The 18,595-nt window shown below is 40.0% G+C and overlaps 1 protein-coding gene across 4 annotated transcripts in view; it reads right to left on the bottom strand.

Moving 5' to 3' along the window:
• The window catches only part of DGKI (diacylglycerol kinase iota), a 221,713-nt gene that overhangs the window by 136,515 nt on the left and 66,603 nt on the right, over positions 1-18,595 (bottom strand). For all 4 annotated transcript variants that reach the window (XM_074826020.1, XM_074826017.1, XM_074826018.1 and 1 more), the window contains exon 2: positions 5,182-5,290. In XM_074826020.1, the coding sequence (XP_074682121.1) occupies positions 5,182-5,290 (109 nt within the window). The remainder of the gene's footprint in view (positions 1-5,181; positions 5,291-18,595) is intronic.

Raw genomic sequence — 18,595 nt, 5'->3', positions numbered from 1 at the left:
CTGAGCTTCTGAGATTCTTGTCACCATCAGCTGTATGCTGAAGCAGAATAACAACGTTTGTCTTCATGGAGGAGGAATGTCCAGATGCTATATACTGAGATGATGATTCCCTATGTTCTCATGAGCCATTATTTTGGCTGACAGCCACTTAACTTCAATCCTTTTGGCATCAATGGGAAAAAATACCTATTTCAAGAAAGGGACCTTCTGTAATACCACTACAATCTCTATACTGCTGAAAAAAAAAATAGACATGACCACCATTTTGAAATATGACAGACCTAATTCTTTTTTTCTTTAGATCTCTCTGGAAAGAGTATTAGTTCCCAAACCCTGATGAAAAAAGAAACAGCAAAGCTGCACTAACACATTGCTTCTGTGTCATCTGCACACAAAATTTCAGCAATTTTTTAAGTATGCATGGAGCTTGCACTCATCACTACTTAAATAAGTGGAACTAAAGCTCCCAGCACCTCTACATGGTTTTTTGTGGCTAATTGGATACACATACCCCGGGGTTCTCCTTTCTCATGTGAGCATCTGATAACGTACATCTCTCTTCAACTGAATACTCAGTTCCCAATTACAAAACTTAGTCTTGCAGACACTCTAATAGAAGGGAAATATCCTTCAGTGTAAAAATTAGTATAGCTTTTAGGAATTAATGATACAGAAGCCAAACCATTCACATGGAAAATAAATAGATTTGTCTAGATTAATGAGGGAAATGTTTCATCATATGTAGAACACATATTAACATGCTTGTTAATTATCTAAAGTGTAGTATATCACTAGGCACTTACAAACACTTACTGCCCATGAAAGTAAGTGGACAGCAGTACTGGCTAATGCCAAAAAGACACAGAATATAATGCAACAGACTCACTGCAAAGTCACATTCACCAATTATAAATACCTCACTGATACAGGCCACCTCACTGTCTATTTATCTAGCCCATACTCCATCGGTTTATCTACAAGAATGTTATGGGAGATAGTGTCAAAAGCCTTGCAGAAGTCAAAATAACAGCCATTGATCTCCCCTCCTCTATCAAGCCAGTCATTTAATTATAGAATGCTGTCAGGTTGATCAGGCATGATCTCCTCTCCAGAAATCCATGCTGACTACTCTCAATCACTTTCTTATAAATATTTTTGGAAATGGTTTCCAGAAGAATTTGCTCCATCACCTTCCCAGGAATGAAGGTGAGGCTGATCAATCTGTAGTTCCCTGGATGCTCCTCCTTGTCCTTTTTGAAGACAGGACTGACATTTGCTTTGTTGCAGTCCTCAGGAACCTCCTCTGATCATCATGACCTTTCAAAGCCAACAACACACTGTTCTTCCAATGATATCAGCCAGCTCCCTCAGCACTTTTGCTGAGTCCCATGGACTTCTGTATGTTCAGTCTAAGCGTTCCATAATCTGATCATCCTCTACAAAGCTAAGTCTTCCTTGCTTCAGCCACTGGTGTCAGGGCCCTAGGATTCCTGAAGGCAGGTCTTACCAGTAAAAACAGAAGTAAAAAAAGCACTGAGCACATTGGTTTTTCCATGTCCTTTGTCACCACATCCCCTGTCCCATTCAGACATGGCCCAACATTTTTCCTAGTGTTCCTACTGCTGCTGATATGCTTACAGAAACTATTCTTGCTGCCCTTCATGTTCCTGTTAGATTCAACTCCAGATGAGGTCTGGCTTTCCTTACCCCATTCATGTGCAATTGGCTAGTGCCTTCTACAATCCTTCTGGCTAGCCTGACTCTCCTTCCACATATTGCCAAATGCCAGTTTTCAACTTCTACTCAAATACATAGCACTCTATTCTTGTTAGGATCTATAAGACTTTTTTTTTCTTTAATACATATAATTTATGGTATAAAGTTATAGTATTTCTCATCTGAAAAACATTCAACTTGCACCCAGACAACTCTGACTGTGCATTCACAGAACACAAAGCACGGATGAATCTCATGTTTTTTCATTGAACTCCAAGAATGGAAGCTGAATGTCTTCAAACGCCTCCTATGGGACATAAACTAGGGTTCTAAGTCTTGTGGTCACGGGCCATAAACGCCTGCTAAGGAGAAGGCAAGAAATAGGCATCAATAGACAAATGCATTACAGACAAACAAAATGAGACATTTTTGGCCAGTGGGAAGCTCACCATAGTAATATCTTAGTGGCTGTCAAGATTTTTGTAGGCACGAAAGAAAGCAAGAGCAAGAAAGCAGTACTTAAAAGGAAATTACAGAATGACTTTGCACAAAAGCTTATGATTATTTTTCCTTGGGAGCAAATGGCAGTATGTAAATACACAAAGACCTAGATCCCCAGTGGTACACAGGCACTGTATGAGGTAGCTCAGTCTGCACTTAAAAATCTGGGCTAGAATTGCTTGCTTTATCATTTATCCCATGGAAGTGATGCCTAAAATGGGTGAGGGTGGGAGAAGGGGCTATGCATAAACATATCACAAGGATAGGCATTTAAGGTGGTTCCTTTTTGGAAAGGCATATTCTACATTCCACTCTGGGTATAACATCAGCTACTCCAGAGAATATATTCTGTATGGCCCTGCTGTGAAAAGATAGCATTAAATTAGACATCAAAGCTACAAGCTAACTTGAATTAGGTGTAGCAAATATGATGAAACTGGGCATTTATAAGTATGTTAGGGAAAAGAAACCTCAGGGATGATAGGTAGTAGCAACAACAATAATAAAGCAATACTGTTTCTTACGTAAAAGGTCTTAAGAGACATCAGAATCATCACCTCCATTTTACAGCTAGAGAGGCTGATGTACTGAGAGACAAAACAACTCATCTGAGTTCACTCACGAGGTAAGTGGCAGAGCAGGGAATGGAAACCCCACTCTGAATCAGTGTCCTGTTCACAAGACCATCTGATAATGGCAAATAACCTGCAAGGAGTTACCAAAAATTGAGACTATAGCCAGGGAATTCTTTCCAGTTATTACTGTGAAGAAAACAGGGAGGAAATGTTTTCTACTGCAAAGCCAAATGACAACTTATGTTCATGTCACTTCAACTTTGGAAAGATCTCCCACCATGGGTCCTTGGAGAATCATCCTCAGAAATACTGAAGAGTAGGATGATATAGATGGAGATGGAATATGCACTGATTACTGCTGCCTTCCAGTGATTAAATACAAAGACATCCTCTGTCTGGCTCCAACATGTCTTAATCCAAACATCTTCTCACTCTACCAAATACACCTCTGGACTTAAACATCAGTATTTAAAACTTAACTTTTTTCTTTATTGACATTCACTAGTCATTATAAACTTTGGTCCATTTCATCATCTTCACAGCTCCAAACCACCTCCCTGTTATCTCTTCTACATATCTCAGATTTGAGAAATGCCTCTTTCCCCACATTCACCAGTTACTACACCTGGTCAGTACAGGCTCTTCCCAGCTGTAGATGTCTTCCACTCACTAATCCTGCCCCTTTCCCTACATGCCATGGGGTTGCCTCCCTTCTGGAGTCAAAGTGTGAAGTAAAGCAGCAACCCCAATCTGGGAGGCTGGAACAGCTGAGAAATTGAACTGATCAAAAATCTAAACCATAAGCCAGGAAGTAAAGTGTAAAAATATGCACACACACACCCCCTAATAATTAAAACCCACAATATTTAATCAATATTCACCAACTTATATCAAGTCCTGCAGTATTCAGGTATGGGGATCACATGAGGAACCTCCTGGTAAAATGAGTAGCAGACAACTCACTATGAATTAAATTGTGGTTGTTGGTCTTGGGGTTTAGGTTTTTTGTTTTAGGGCTTTGTTGCTGTTGTTGTTTCCTAAGTAAAATTTTGAAAGGTGTTTAATTTAGCCAGTGCCTAACCCTTCACATATGTGACTGATCCTTCAGATTTCTACTAAATAGCACTGATGATTCAAAGCAGGCACGTGTTTTAATACTCTACTGAAGCAAAAGATCAAGGTATTCTCCAAAGCTCTTCCAAAAGGATTCTATGCAAGCTTTCAAATGCATTTTAACACTCTGTGTTACGCTACTGTAGAACACCATAGTGAACCTAATCCCTCTTCCTGCAGCACAGCCTGTAAAATTTCATTCACTTAAAGTTTAAGTGCAACAGCTGGGGTTGAACCAGAGCACACCATCTAGAAAACCTTTCAGTCTTGATATAGAGAACAGAGATAAACATAACATGTTTTGATGGCTATGGTTTATCTTCACCTAAAAGCCACTCAGGTGCCTGGTGCCTTGATACTGCCATGTACCGAGTTCTTTACCAATAGCCAAGTGTAAGATCTACTGTATGCTTTGCTTTAAATGGGATGTTTGTGACACCTGCTGACCTAAGGCTCACCTTCTTAGCACATACCAGTGCATAACCACATGGAAGGTGCATGGAAATGGTTCAAAGCTGTGTCAGGGAAGGTTCAGACTTGACATTAGGAAATATTTCTCTACCGAGAGGGTGGTCAAACACTGGAACAGGCTTCCTAGAGAGGCGATTGATGCCTCCTGCCTGTCAGTGTTTAAGAGGCATTTGGACAATGCCCTTAACATGCTTTAACTTTTGGTCAACCCTGAACTGGTCAGGCAGTTGGACAAGATGATTGTTGTAGGTCCCTTCCAACTGAAATATTCTATTCTAGACAGTCCTAAACTGGCCTCTTCTGAACTAGCCTAGAAACATAAAAGAAGCAAGATGGGAGGGATGGAAGCATATGCTCTCTGTGTCTATAAAGCCAGCTTAGGCCCAGAAGAAATCTAGCCATATCTACAAAGTATCGTGATCAAAGATTTCCACTACCTACTCTACAGACTCAGCCAAATCGACATGTGTCCTCAGCCTTAATTTTTGGCCCATCAAGCAGAGGTAGAGAACCCTGCTGGGCTAAAATCAGATCACCTTTGGATTGCAGACCTTGCCAAGAAGGCAGTGAGCAAACGTAGCCAGGCAGTCCCAGGCTGAAAAATCTCAATAGCTCTGTCCTGTGCCGCTCAAGTTTCCACAGGTTTTCACGTCTCTGCCTTGTGCTTCATTTCATAATAGAAGCATGTCCCTAATGACCAGCACTAATTCCAATAGCAACACAATGTCTTATGTTGACTTAAGGATGGAGAGAGCACTAGCCAGAGATACTGCTCAAATGAACTGCCAAAAAACCAAACACCTACAGTCCACTCTAAGGCCGCCCTTGGTTCCTTCACAGGTCCATTGGAGACTGCGATGTTGAGGGAATGCACAGGAGCCAAGTGCTGGAGGCCTGACCTGGAGATTGCTTTCCTGCAAATTGAAAAGAAAAGAACAAATAAATGGAGTGTATATCCAATATAATTACCCAACATAATTATCCATCCCACCCTTACCCAGAAATCAGAAGAGGCAGTACAGCATCTAATTTCAGCTTGGGTGAAATGGTGCTTGAATGCCATCTCCTGCTATGGCAGTTTAGGAAAAGAATCAAGTAATCTGATCACTGAAAATTACTGTTTAATAAAGATCAGTTACTCATCTGGCACTAAGCTGAAATACCAAGTCCAGTGGACTACATATGGTTCTGTTTGCCAGTTTCAGTGAAGTCCTTGTTCATTACACCTATTCCTTACATACCAGCTGAACCTGCGGAATCAATTTATGCGTAATTCCAAACAGCCTTTATTGGAGGAATGAAATATGAGTTTATACAAAGAGCGCAACATCTGTTGCTTTTACTTAGTTTATAGGCTGGGAAGTCATTCATTCAGCATCCGACTACATAAAACAAGACATGGGGACACCACTTAAGTCAGGAAGAGGAGTCATACACTGCTACATTTTTGATCATATCAGCATCCCTTGAGGTATTACAGCTTCTTTCCACTCATATTTCAATTCTACCTTTTTGGTCCAAAATCATTCTTATAGCACTTGAGGCACAGGTATGGTCTCCTTCAAAAGTCACAGATGGTGACCAGAAACCCTCCTGGAGCTCCACAAGAACTGAGGGCGTATCCACTACCTGTTTCTCTAGAGGCACCCAAGCCCTGTCGGATCAGCCTCGAATAGGGAGCCGTCAGGTGGAAGCCCAGTACACTGCTGATACAAAGCTCAGCTGCACGTGGACAGTAGATTTCATAAAGCTTCATAACATTGTGTGTTTTAGCATGTGATGGCAGTGGCCAAAACAATCTCACAGCTTCAGCTGCAATGATTCATAAGAGGACAAAAACATCTCAAGGAGAGATCCCCTTTTGTAAGCCGAATATACTCAACCCCCACAAAGTGAAATGACAGTGTTTGTGTAAAGTGCATTTCTGTGATACCACTCCCACAGTGCAACAGCTATTTATAGCATCTCCTAATCTTATCGCTGTCCCAAGGCAATACAGGTCAGTTGAGCCACTGATGACAATCCAGGTCAGCCATATGTTAAATAAATCTTTTCATGGCCCTGAAAATATACAGCGCAATATATATCCACAGTAAAAGAGCTTGGAAGCCTCACTGCTCACAGTGCACATCTGGAAAAATCAAGTAGGCTGAATCAGAATCTCTTAAATTCCCTTTCCTGTGCATAGAATGAACCACTCTGAACATTAACATCAGCCTCTGATCACCCAGTGTCCTCTTTCCACTTAACATGAGCAAGACACTGACATTAAGGGTTTTTTCCAAAATATTTTGCATTTGAAAAAAACTTATTAGAGAGAAGGAACCTAAGGAAAAGACTTTCACTACCTGGCAATGTATCAGGAGAGAACAATTTAGTAAGAAAGACTTTATGCCATATATGTCAGTACAATATAAAATACATATCTTCTCTGGTCTCTAATGACCAGATTAAGGCCTTAAAGAAATAAACCACAAGAAACTACAAAGTATTTTTAAATATATTTTTCCCCAAAACTGTCCAAGACTTGGTAGTCTCCTTCCATGCAATTATGGGTATCTATCTAGTGTGTTTAGGAAGTACTAATAACAAATACATTCTTGTGTCTATTCATGGTTTATAACATGGTAATTTGTTTTGGTGGAAATGGGGCAGTATCACATTTTCCACCCTGCATCACTGACAGTGATAACCAAACCTACTTAGTCCTGTCCTCATAACAGAAGAAGGTAGCACCCACTATCATAGTACTTAAGCAAAGGTGGCTGAATAATAAAGTGTTGGCAACTAATTATTATCTGATGAAAAATGCCAACATTTTCAGCCAACACTGCTTACAGCCTATTACCTGTCAAGCAATAAAACCTGTAAAGTTGCATGCTTCCACTAAGCAAATTTACTAAAGTAAAATCTGTGATGAATATTCCTAGGAACAAATTTATATGACCAGTCTGAGGACAAGGCTTCCAGCTGGAAGGCAAATTCAGCAGACTTAAAAGGTAAATATGCCTAATGAACAGCTACAGACATCTCAGAATCAAGCCTTGGATACTATTTCAAGTCAGAATTAGAGATGTGCAAGCCCCCTGAAGCAGAACCAAAGACTTGGCACACATTCCTTTAAAAGTGAGGAGAGGCTGATAAGCCTTTTGGGGGAGACTTGGCACAGTTTTGTGCCAACAGCCTGCCCTTCCTCTGCAGCCAAGCTGGATTTATGGCTTTGTCTGAGAAGCACACAAAACAGAGGGATAACAATAATGCCTTTTTTTTTTCCCCCACCTTTGTTTTAACGTAAAAGCCTTAAAATGATCTCAGGATCGCAAATTTCCATGAACCAGACAGAAGTGACCCCTAGGCACAGGGGCAAGCTAAAAATGCCTACTTCTACACAGATTATCAGAACTTTGTCTCAGAACAAAGAGAGACACAGTGTCAAAACACACTGCGTGAACTGCAGAAGCCTTTCCCATTTAAAAAAAAAAGGTCAGGCTAAAGAGCAAACACATGGCCTTCTAATTGTAAGGCAGACAAGGGAGGGGAAAATGGGGGAAAAGGAAGGTATCACGAATCTGATAACCAGATACTGAGTATCCAGGTGATCATATCTCATATTCCTTTAACTAACAGATTACACCACCTGGCACTTTTCCAGCAGCAAGGTAACACAACTGGCTTTTAGTTATCTTTCCCAGCAATTTCATCTCCACTGTCCTGAGCGCATGAATGAAAACACAGGTTCGACAGACAGTCTTCCGCATAGAAGCAAAAGTAATCACGTTCCCCTGATAAAAAGACAAAATAGTGAATCTGTGCTGTCATTACATATTCCGTTCTTCAGACTATGAAGTCCACAACTTTGTTAAAATAGGCACACCAGCCAGCTTGCTGATGTAGCAACCAACAGCAAGGAAATGTCACATGATAAGTAATGAGCTGTATTTTGATAATTACTTTTTCATATTGAGTAATCAGTAATTTGTAGTAGATGTTATTATCAGCTTAGCTAACACCACCACTGTGAACAAGAATGGGTGCATATACACACGTATGTCATTAAATATCCAACAAACAAAACTATCTGATATTAACTCCATACTTGATACCATTAAGAAAATTTTTTTAACAGAGCAGTTGACCGTCTTGGAAACCAAAAGCAATCAGACATTCAAGCTATTCAAGTATAGTAACTGCTTTCTTTTAAAAAGCATTACATTTTCATTTTGCTGAAAAGTCAGGCGAGACTCAACCTACTTATTAGATCAAAGGATACATATTTGATTAGGGGGGATTTGAGTTTATATCCCAGGCTTTGGCTTTACTGAGCCTTTTCTTCCACCTAAGGCATATAAAAATCCTCCAATGAGTTGTTTAGACTGAATAGTTATGCCTGAATCCTCAAAGACGACAAAAGACAATTAGTCAGTAGCATGCAGCTCATTTAAGTGTTATAAAAATCTGTTTGGAAAAGAAAGACTAAGTGCTGCACATGGCTAACAGATTTGAGTGTCATTTTAGCTGTCACTGGTGCTGGCATTGCTGCCTTTGAGGCTGGGGTTATTACCATCCTTTTCATAGGGGCATAAGTTACCACTGGGGTAGACTCTCAGCTGTAAGGTTGAGAGATCATCAAAACAGAGACTGGTTTCGACAGATCCTATGGCTAGGACATCTGCTAGAAGAGAGATTTTTAGGAGTCTTTCCTTAAAGTTAACATAATTATTTACCAAGAAAAGGACAGGCACTTGTATAACAATGTTTAAATTACAATAACTCTGCTTTTCTTTGAATATTCACTGTAGATAAACACCGAGAGCTGGCAGGCGTAGCCTTGCCAGCCACAACTTGAAAATCCCTGTACAAGGCCAGACAGTACCTGCACACCGTCTGAACAATTTATATGCACCCGAGTTTGCTTGGAGGTGGTTTTCCCTCCTGCAATTTGGTGCTTATGAAAGTCATGACAAAATATACTGGCTAAACTCTGGCATTATTTAAGTTTTCCCCACGCGTCTCTGCTGACCACAGAGTGCTCCTGCAACCTGATGTTCCCAGCTTGCCTTCCGGGCATGTAATGTCCTCCTTTTGAGCTGACCACGGGACACCAACTATTTCACCACAACATCAAGATTCCCAAATGTTTTGCATTCAATATAAAAGGAGCCAACTTCAGTCAAATCAAATAATCTGTCTGGTCCAGTATCCCCTTTCTGACAACAGCCAGTAGCAAGTGTTTAGAGAAGCACTGGCACAAATTGGGTGATCCTTCCCCTGACATACTCCAGTCCCAGTTTCCAGTAATCAGTAGTTTAAGGGCTTCCTGAGCTGGAGGCTGCTTCCAGACCTTTGTGCGTAATAGCCTGTAATGGCTCTTTACTCTAGGAATGTGTTGGTCCTTCCCTGAACCCATTTATACTCTTGGTCTCCACAGCAGCCTATATAATGAGTGCCACAATTTAATTATGGGCCGTGTAAAGTACTTCCTTCTGTCTGTTTTAAAAATTCTGCCAGATAATTCAATTGGTGTATCATATTGTGAGGAACAGCGAGTAATCACTTGCCTCTCTACACCTTCTGTGATTTTATGAATCTATTCATATACCCCTTCATTCACCCTTCCCACTCCCCCAAGTAGAAGCACCCTAGAGTGTTTAAGGCTTTTGCTCATACTGAAACTGTTCTATCTTTGTCAATATTTTCTAGCTTAATTATATCTCTTTTTTTTTGAGGTAGGATTGCCAGAACTAGAACAAATATTCAAGATCCAGCTGCACCAGATGTTTTATCAATCATGTCATCGTACTTTGTGCATTGTTTTCTGCATCTTTTACCCTCCCTCATTCTGAGCCCTTTACTTGCCTTTTTGTCACTGAGAGCACTGAATTAATCATTTCATAGGAGTACTTGTAATTATCCTAAGATCCCTTCTCAGACTACTAAATGGTAATATAAAGTTCAAACTTTTAAGCTTTTTTTCCCCATGTGCTTTATTTTGCCTTCAACCGTCTCACATTTCAACTGCAACTTGCTGCAGAGTCATTCAGCACAATAAGATCCTTCTGCAAATTTTCTGCAATCAGCCTATGCCCACCCTGACTAATTGTGCAGACCAGCAGCAAGCTCTACCCCCTCACACTTTGCTCTCTGTGAGCAGCACTGTTCCCACCACAGATCCCTAGTGGTCCCCATCAGTAAGCTCCTAGGTAAACTCTGAAAACCACCCCCCAACTGCTAACCACCCCATTGCTAGCTACATTTTAACTGTTGTTTAACCATGTGGACACCATCCCTTTTAGTCCTGGTTTCTGTACCAAAAGCTTTTATCCTACCTCATTGGGAAGCTTTCTGGTAGCCTGTGTGCACTCCCCTCGGCCAGACTGCCCTAGTTCATGGGCCTTGTGCCTCTGTCAGCAATTTCTGCGAGACTCACAAGTCCTGGCTTCCTTAGGAAAAGCTGTGCCAGCTCTCCTCCAGCACATCACTTTCAGCTGTGCATTTACTAATCCTGCATCTTAGCAGCAGCTCTACCAGTTTCTCTGATTAAAACTTGCTGCTGGGTTACCCCATCAGCACTCTGTGAGACCCTGTGTGACCACCCCACTCCTTTAGGACTGGAGCTGGTTTAAGGGAGCTATTATAAAGCCTTCTCACAGTAATTTTTCACTTTAATTCCATCAGAATGGTTAGCAAAATCAAATCCTAGTGATTAGTTATTGGCTCTTTTGTCAGTGTGGTCTTCAGCCTCTTAGATTAACCTTCACATTTTCCTCAGGTTCATCAACGCAAACAGCTGCTCAGCCCAGGACGCTCTCAGACACTCTCCACAGTGAACGCTGATGCAAGAAATTCAGTTAACACTAAAAGAAATAGACCTTTCAAAACTCATCATGAAACACTTGCTTAAGCGTCTGTCACTGCCTGCTGCCCAGGGAACCAGGGCATGGAAAAGCAAAGATTTGGGTAGCTTCCCAGCCACCCAACATTAACATCTCCAAGACCCCAACAAATCCTTTCTCCCTCTCTTTCAACCCCTCACCACACAGACCAATTTGATAAAAGCTGCATGGAAACTGGTACATCTCCATGAAATGCTGCAGCTCTACGCAGCTCTGACCAGCTTTGCCTTCAGCCTCAAGCCCAGCCCTCTTGTACCTAATATGCAGCTCGTGTTCACTAGAGACCAACCTGAAGACAATGGAACAAATTTCCACTAACAATCTTATCAAGCACTTCAAACAGTAACCCCAGAGCTGCAAGGTAACTACAGCACATCAAGTCCCTAAGTTCTGGGAGATCCAAATGCTCCTATCACACCAAATACCATATTCAGCTTGTACTGATCCACCTAACCTCTCTGGCACCCTCTCCTTGAGTAAAGTAACAAATCCAGTAGACACAAGTAATACACAGCAATCCTATGAAAGGAAATAACAGGCAAAGGAAAAGGAGCAGAAGACCTTCAGAAAGTTTTGTCAGAATAACAGTGGAAGAGCCTCTACCACATGATGTTGTCTTTTCTGAGTCAACGCTGCAGTTCATAGCCATTTCTGTGTTCTGCACATGAAGGAATAATTCTTTAAAAGGAAGTCCTTTGGTATTCTTGACCCTCAAACTCTAGGTACAAGAGTGAGAGATTACTTCTCCTATGCCAAAAGGACAAAACAGATTGAACAGGTTGTGTCTTAAGAGAGGCATTCACAAGTTATATTATGAATATCTGTTTGCAGTTCTTAAATGCAGACATGCAAATCATCACTGTCCTGCAGTTATACTTGAGCTTGGGTTAGTGTCAAAAACAGCCCATGCCGGAGTAGTCCAAAGGCCAGTCAAAGCTCTCTAGTATATTAATTTTTCTATTCTCTGCTTAGCTTCACCAGTAGGCATATATTAAACACCAGGTTTCACCTTCTAGGAAGTAAATGATAGATTCAATTAGGTCCAGAGCTGTGCAAAATTACTCAATCCCTTAAATCTTACCTTACATCAAGATTTTATCTTCTCAGAAGTCAGAGAAATCATACACTTGTGTCAATTCCTACCAAGAGGACCAATATCTTGCCCTAGATCTGTAAATCACTTTGGAGTCTATATTGCATCAAAATCAGTGTGACTTTGTTCCTGCATGCCTTCATTGGCCAGGCCCTGGGTCCAGCAAATTCCCCTGGAAACTCCCTAACAATCCTCAGCTGCAACGTGGAAACTGAAAATGCCTTAGATCCAAGAGTTGGATAATGAATCAGATAGTTAATGATAAGAAAAAGTCAAAAGTCAAGTGGAGTTCTCTGAGCTCCTATCAGAGCTCAGTTTTATACCTGTCACCAGGTATCATCCATACCTTGGTCTTCCTTCTGCTCACTTAAGGGTTTTTTGCTTTTACTCTTAATTTATTCTTTAGATTTCTTTCCCAACAGAATAAAACATCAAGTGTATTTATGGTAGAAGGTAATTAAATTTTAGGACCAACAGGGTCCCTCCCAATCTTTTGTTTAAATATCCTATTTCTGAAAAGATATGTACAAATGTGGCAATTACTCTTACCACAAAAATGGACAGACCTTGGAGAACTCTTTGCAGTAACAGAAATGTCAGCATTAACTTGCGTGAGGAGGAAAGGAAAAAAGTGATACAGTCGGTGATGAAATAAAGATGAAGAGTATCCTTTATCCCTGTAGTTCACCAAGAAAGAGACTAACAAAGGACCCTAGGAAAGCAGGGAAAAAATACAAATGCTTTCTGGAACTGAATTATTTTGCTTTATTTTTGCTGCAGTCAAAACCAATTTCTTCTAGGATAAGGTTTTTACTTTTTTTTAGCCTTTAGCTTCAGAAGCTATGAATGCCAGGTCTGGAAAAGACCTTCTATGTCATGAAATCTAGTCGTCTTTGTTTTAGGCAAACATTGTATGTTTGAATTCATAAAGTTAAAGACCCATCTCAAATATAGCTGAGCTGTTGCCTTTCTCTTATTCCTACTGAGAAGCTATGCCAGATTTCCACTCTTCTCATGATTAAAATCCTTTTTTGTAATTTCGATCCAATATGGATCTCCCTGCACAATCTTCCTTAAATTCCTATTATTAGAATTTTGATATTTCATCCAAAGAGTTAAAGTTGAACCAAAACCCAATGATTTTTATAGGATTCTTCTACAGAATAGAAGGCACCTGAAAGCCTTAATCTAGAAATCTTTAAACCCTTGGGTCAAAACCCTTTGAGTGAGGTTATGTAGGACAGAGATGTGCATAGGGATTTAGAAACTCACATTTCAAAGATTATGGAATCAATCGAGTAACTGGGATGATAAAATTTAAACACTGTCTTTCCAAGTAAACAATGAGAAATGCTCTAGGGAACTCTGAGCATAAATAATTTCCAGCTGCATCACAGTCTGGACATCAGCATTACAGAAGATTGGTATGTTTCTACTATTTCAGAAACCAAAGGAAGTCTGAATGGGAAATATTTTCATTACAATACATTTGATCCAGACAAAATCATAGGATATGCAGAACCCATGTTCTGTAGTTCAAGTGTAGACAAAAAATGATGACAGCAAATTGGATGGTCATGACTATGGTATGATCATGCTTTTTGTTTTATGATATACTAAAGTAATATATACTGATTTTCAAAAGGGGTGCAGATATTCTCTGTTATCACTCTGTCAACCCAAGGGAAATAAAAAGATTAAGGTCTTTTTTCAGGGTACTTTTTGGAGGCATCAAATATTTTTCATTTGATCTGGAAGATAAAGAAATGGAAAACAAAACAAGACAAGACAAGGATAGAGGATTAAATCCTCAGCAGTTCAAAACCACGAAGAAAAGAGTTATTTTTATTTTTTAACATTAGTCTTGGAAATGTTTTCTTGCCTCTCAGATGCTAGCATGTTGTTTTCAAAAATAACCTAATTTAAGGTAATTTCTCTATCAGACCAGGATCCTCCACTGGCATAAGCTTAAATGTCATTATGACTCAAGAACTATATGGCATCACACAAACTATAAATTTAAATATTCTAACTTTCTTATTTTCTGCAAATCAAATGTCTGCCTTGCATTTTTGCAGAGAGCTGTTTCAAATGTGGATTTTTTCTGAACCTATTTCCATGCCCCTGAATCATTAAGTGTCCTTTTCTTTGTTTGTGTAGTCTTCCTTGAAAATGGAAAAAATCATAAATTCTCACTTTCCATCTCCATATTTTTTCCCAATTATAAGTTTCCATTTAGCAAACAAGGGTCTCACAGGGATTAAAAATAGAAGTCTTCCATTTCTAGTGTGCAAACAAAAATTGAAAAGGTAATAAAGATCCATACACACTAGTCAAGTGAAAAATACTTAAACTTTTTTACTGTGGATTAAAGAAAAGAAAGGAACATCATATTTGATATCAGAATAATTTTTTTACCAAGTATTGGTACAAGAATCAAATTCTTTTTCTCCCAGATGCACAAATACCTAGAACTCAAGGAATAACCCAGAACTAAAGCAAGCTTTAAAACAATCCAAAATAACATTTTTTTCTAACAAAAGATTTCAAAAGCACACAGGACACAAAACCACACTCTCTTCTGAAGAGCAAGTTAGACTTTTGAATTCCAAACACGATTTTTACAGAAAGAAGAGAGTCTAGATAGCAGGGAAGAGAGTTCAGGCTTTGCCTGCATAATTCTTGGGCTGAAAAAAAAAAAAAGCCTACATTTACTTTTCATTAGAGTGACACTTGAGAAAGGTAGATAAAAATTTAAACTACCATTCACTAACTAAATAAATTCTATTTTCTCTCTAAGGAAGCCAGCAGCTGAGAGGACAGAGCTTTTTGTCCCTCACCTTCCCTCCCCAGGACTGTATGAGATACAAAAAAAACAGATACAAAAAATTCAAGAAATGTCACCTTCTTATTCCTCACCACAGAGATTATACAGTTTGATGGTATATACTGCTGTGCTTAGAAAATCTTGTTTTGAGCACCCGGGACAACAGGCCCCTAACTCCTCACAGGGCTGATGGCTGCTAGGCTGGACAAGCACTACCATGCTCCAACCACCTGCACCTTTGTCCCCTCCATACCACTGCTGGCTGACTTCCATTTCCTATGGCATGGTTTGTATGTACCAGACTAAGTCCCAAGAGAGCAAGCACGTGTCCACCATCTCCAATCCCTATTTGAAACAAACTGAAAGAGTTGAGAAGAGGGTAGAGAAAAAGAATGTATTGCAGGTTGCAAGAGGATGTATTGCAGATGAAGAAAATAGAAAGCAAGTGACAATTCCCCAGCAAGTCTGTGTAGCAACCTGTTCCTTCAGGACCCCATCCAAAGCTCAAATTCAATCAAAAGGCTTTGATTACTTTTAACAAGTTTTAGGACCAAAGACGGGAGGCTTAGGGATAAATTTTCAGATCTTTACACAAGCCAAAAAACTAAAGAAGGAATGAGGAATCTAGGTAGAAAATATAAATCATAATAAGTCACCACCTTCCCCTCTCCCCATAACCAACAACTGTCTGGCAATTCTAAATCAGGGAAAAAAAGTACATCTGACATGACAATATTCCCCCTTCCTTCAATGCACACCAAGCAGATAACTTAAGAAACAGCTTCAAATAAACTTCCAGAACTGGAGGAGGAACAGAGCAGGGCTTGAGTCAGAGGCATTAACCTCAGAATACCCAGTGTGTTTATAAAACATGAATTCATACTCATTTAGCCCTGAATAAAACATGAGTTGTCTACCAAAAATACTTATGTTCAAAGCTTATTCTTGATAATCAACTTCGGAGTTACGCGTAACCATTCAAAAAAATCAGTCTCTGTCCTGAACCTTAACATTTCTGCCTGAAGGAGTCTTTCACATCAGATTAAGACGACAACACTGCTTGTGTCATGCAACGTTACAAATCTCACTGGAATCATGCTGAGGGCCTGCTGCCTTCAGCACGCAGCAGCCACTAAAATGATGCTGCAGGGTGGGTCCAAGGCACTCACAGTCAGGATGGAGATTATTGGACTCCCTCCCGACCCCAGGGGACAGCTATCACAGGGTCATGCCTAGGTCTGGGTCTTGGAATAGGAAAGCTTTCAGGGGGATGCCAAGGCAGGAAAGTGCAGGCAGTACATCAGCTAGAGCAGTGATTTTTGTGGCTGAGAAGAAAGTGGAGATCTTCAGCACTCATTAGCAGCTCTGCTGGATCTAATTAAAGAGATGTGTTACTGGAGTCTTTTTTTTTCTTTTGGAACTAATTTCAAAAATGCTCATTTTTGTCATGATCTGCCCTTTAAACAGTTTCTTTTCTTTTCCATCTAAATTGTGTAAAATATACATATGGGGTTTTTCCTCCTCTCTGACTCACCAGTTGTATACAAGCAGGCTAAAAAAAACATAATACAAAGCACTGTCAAATGCACATAACAAGCAAACAGCAGGGAGGAAGATTTATTTTTTCTCTAATCTCTTTTTGGCTACAGTAATACTGGGAGCAGCTTCTGTAGTGCCTATACAGCTTCAGGAAAATACATGGTTAAGTTGCTGGTGCTCCTTCAGGATCAGATAAATCCTCAGACACCATGACCTGACAGCATCCTTCCCACTTCAGCCTACCTAGAGCTGGAAGAGATCTGAACATGTCACACTGACATGGACATGTCACACTACTTGGATGGTATTTTAATCCAAAAGAGATTTTGAGAGTACAAAAGGGACTTGTAATGCCATGATCTTAGCTCTTGTGTTGGTTTATTTCTTTGCTGGAGTAATTTGGAGAGAAATACTAAATTGAAATGAAGTCACTGAACAAGACCACTATGGGATCGAAGGAAAATATTATCTGTTTATGTACTGTTTTTATTAAGAAAGAGTAAGACCAGCTTCTGAGGCTTCTTTCTATCAGTGAGTATTAAGATGAGAAGATAACTGACAGCATGTGAGATTAAAACCCTTTACCACAAAATTACCAGAGCAAAAGGTATCAACTGTACAAACATCCTGCCCACTTTTACCCTGGAGCATCTCACCCTCTGCCCAAAAGTAACACTTCTAGCAGTGAGAAAGTAGGTCAATCACCAAATTCAATCCTACTTTGACCTCATCTTTGCTTAGAGCTTCCAACAAGAGAGCCACATATCTTTTTTCTCCTGAACACAATAAAAATATATGTCCCCTAAGATTTGACCTGTGTGGAAATGCTGCCTCATTTTACAGTAACACACAACTAAATAGTCATTAAATTGTGGTGTTTTCAGCTAGAACTAAGTCTTGTTGGATTAAAAATCAATGAGAGAAAGCAGACTGCTCATCACACCTTGAACTGTCACTGTCTCCAGATCCAGTGTTATGTAAAGAAAAAAATCCAGCTCTTCTGAATTAAAATTAAGTAGCACTTTTCTTGAAAACTTGTTTTATTACATCAGCCACCCAAGAAGCACAATAAAGTACAGAAAGAAACTTACTGTATTTTTATCTCCACTCATTTTAATGTTTCATCACCTATTCAAAAAGGCACACACTGAGAGAAACCATTTCTTTAGATAGTAACCACCTAATGGATGAAATCACACCTTCACAACAAAATGACCATTGCTATAAGGAACAGGAGCAAAAATATCCCGAGTGCTTTTTGCTGCTGACAGATACAGAAGGTGCCAGGCCAGGCTACCCTCTGTGAGCTCATGGCACGTGTATAGCTTGAGAGATAAAACCTGACCTTTCCTTAGCATGGAAATCCAAACTGCTTTAGAACATCTGATCCAGTGAGATCACAGTATGTATGTGAAAAACATCCAAGTGCAGGAAGATGAGGTTGCTTATGGTTACTTCTTATGTCACCTTCCCAGCACTCAAAAATGCACTGAATCACTAGGTGTTATGTTGATTTTGGTATTATATCTACTTTAAAAGAGAGAAGGAAATTCTCCCCCCAAACTCCATCCTGTACATCCTTTGATAAAGCCTTCACAAAATACTAACGGACAGTGAAATGAGGTGGGAGAATAAATATTTTGAACAGGGTGCTACTGAAATAGTATCATTGCCCTCCTTCTAGTGATATTTCTCAGCAGAGGTAACACCACAGCTAGACCAAACCAACCTGTGTGCCTGGGGACCTGACCCACATCATGTAAGTCACCGAGGGGCGGAATGTCAACAAGACTATACACACACACCCCTAGCATGCTACTGCATCAGGCTGTCCCAGTTTTGTTCTCCTAGCAGCCTTTACCAGAAC

This window comes from Strix aluco, chromosome 5 (assembly GCF_031877795.1).
Source record: "Strix aluco isolate bStrAlu1 chromosome 5, bStrAlu1.hap1, whole genome shotgun sequence".
Taxonomy (NCBI): Eukaryota; Metazoa; Chordata; class Aves; order Strigiformes; family Strigidae; genus Strix; species Strix aluco.
Note: the sequence above shows the minus strand (reverse complement) of the source record. Positions and strands in the feature narration are given on the sequence as shown.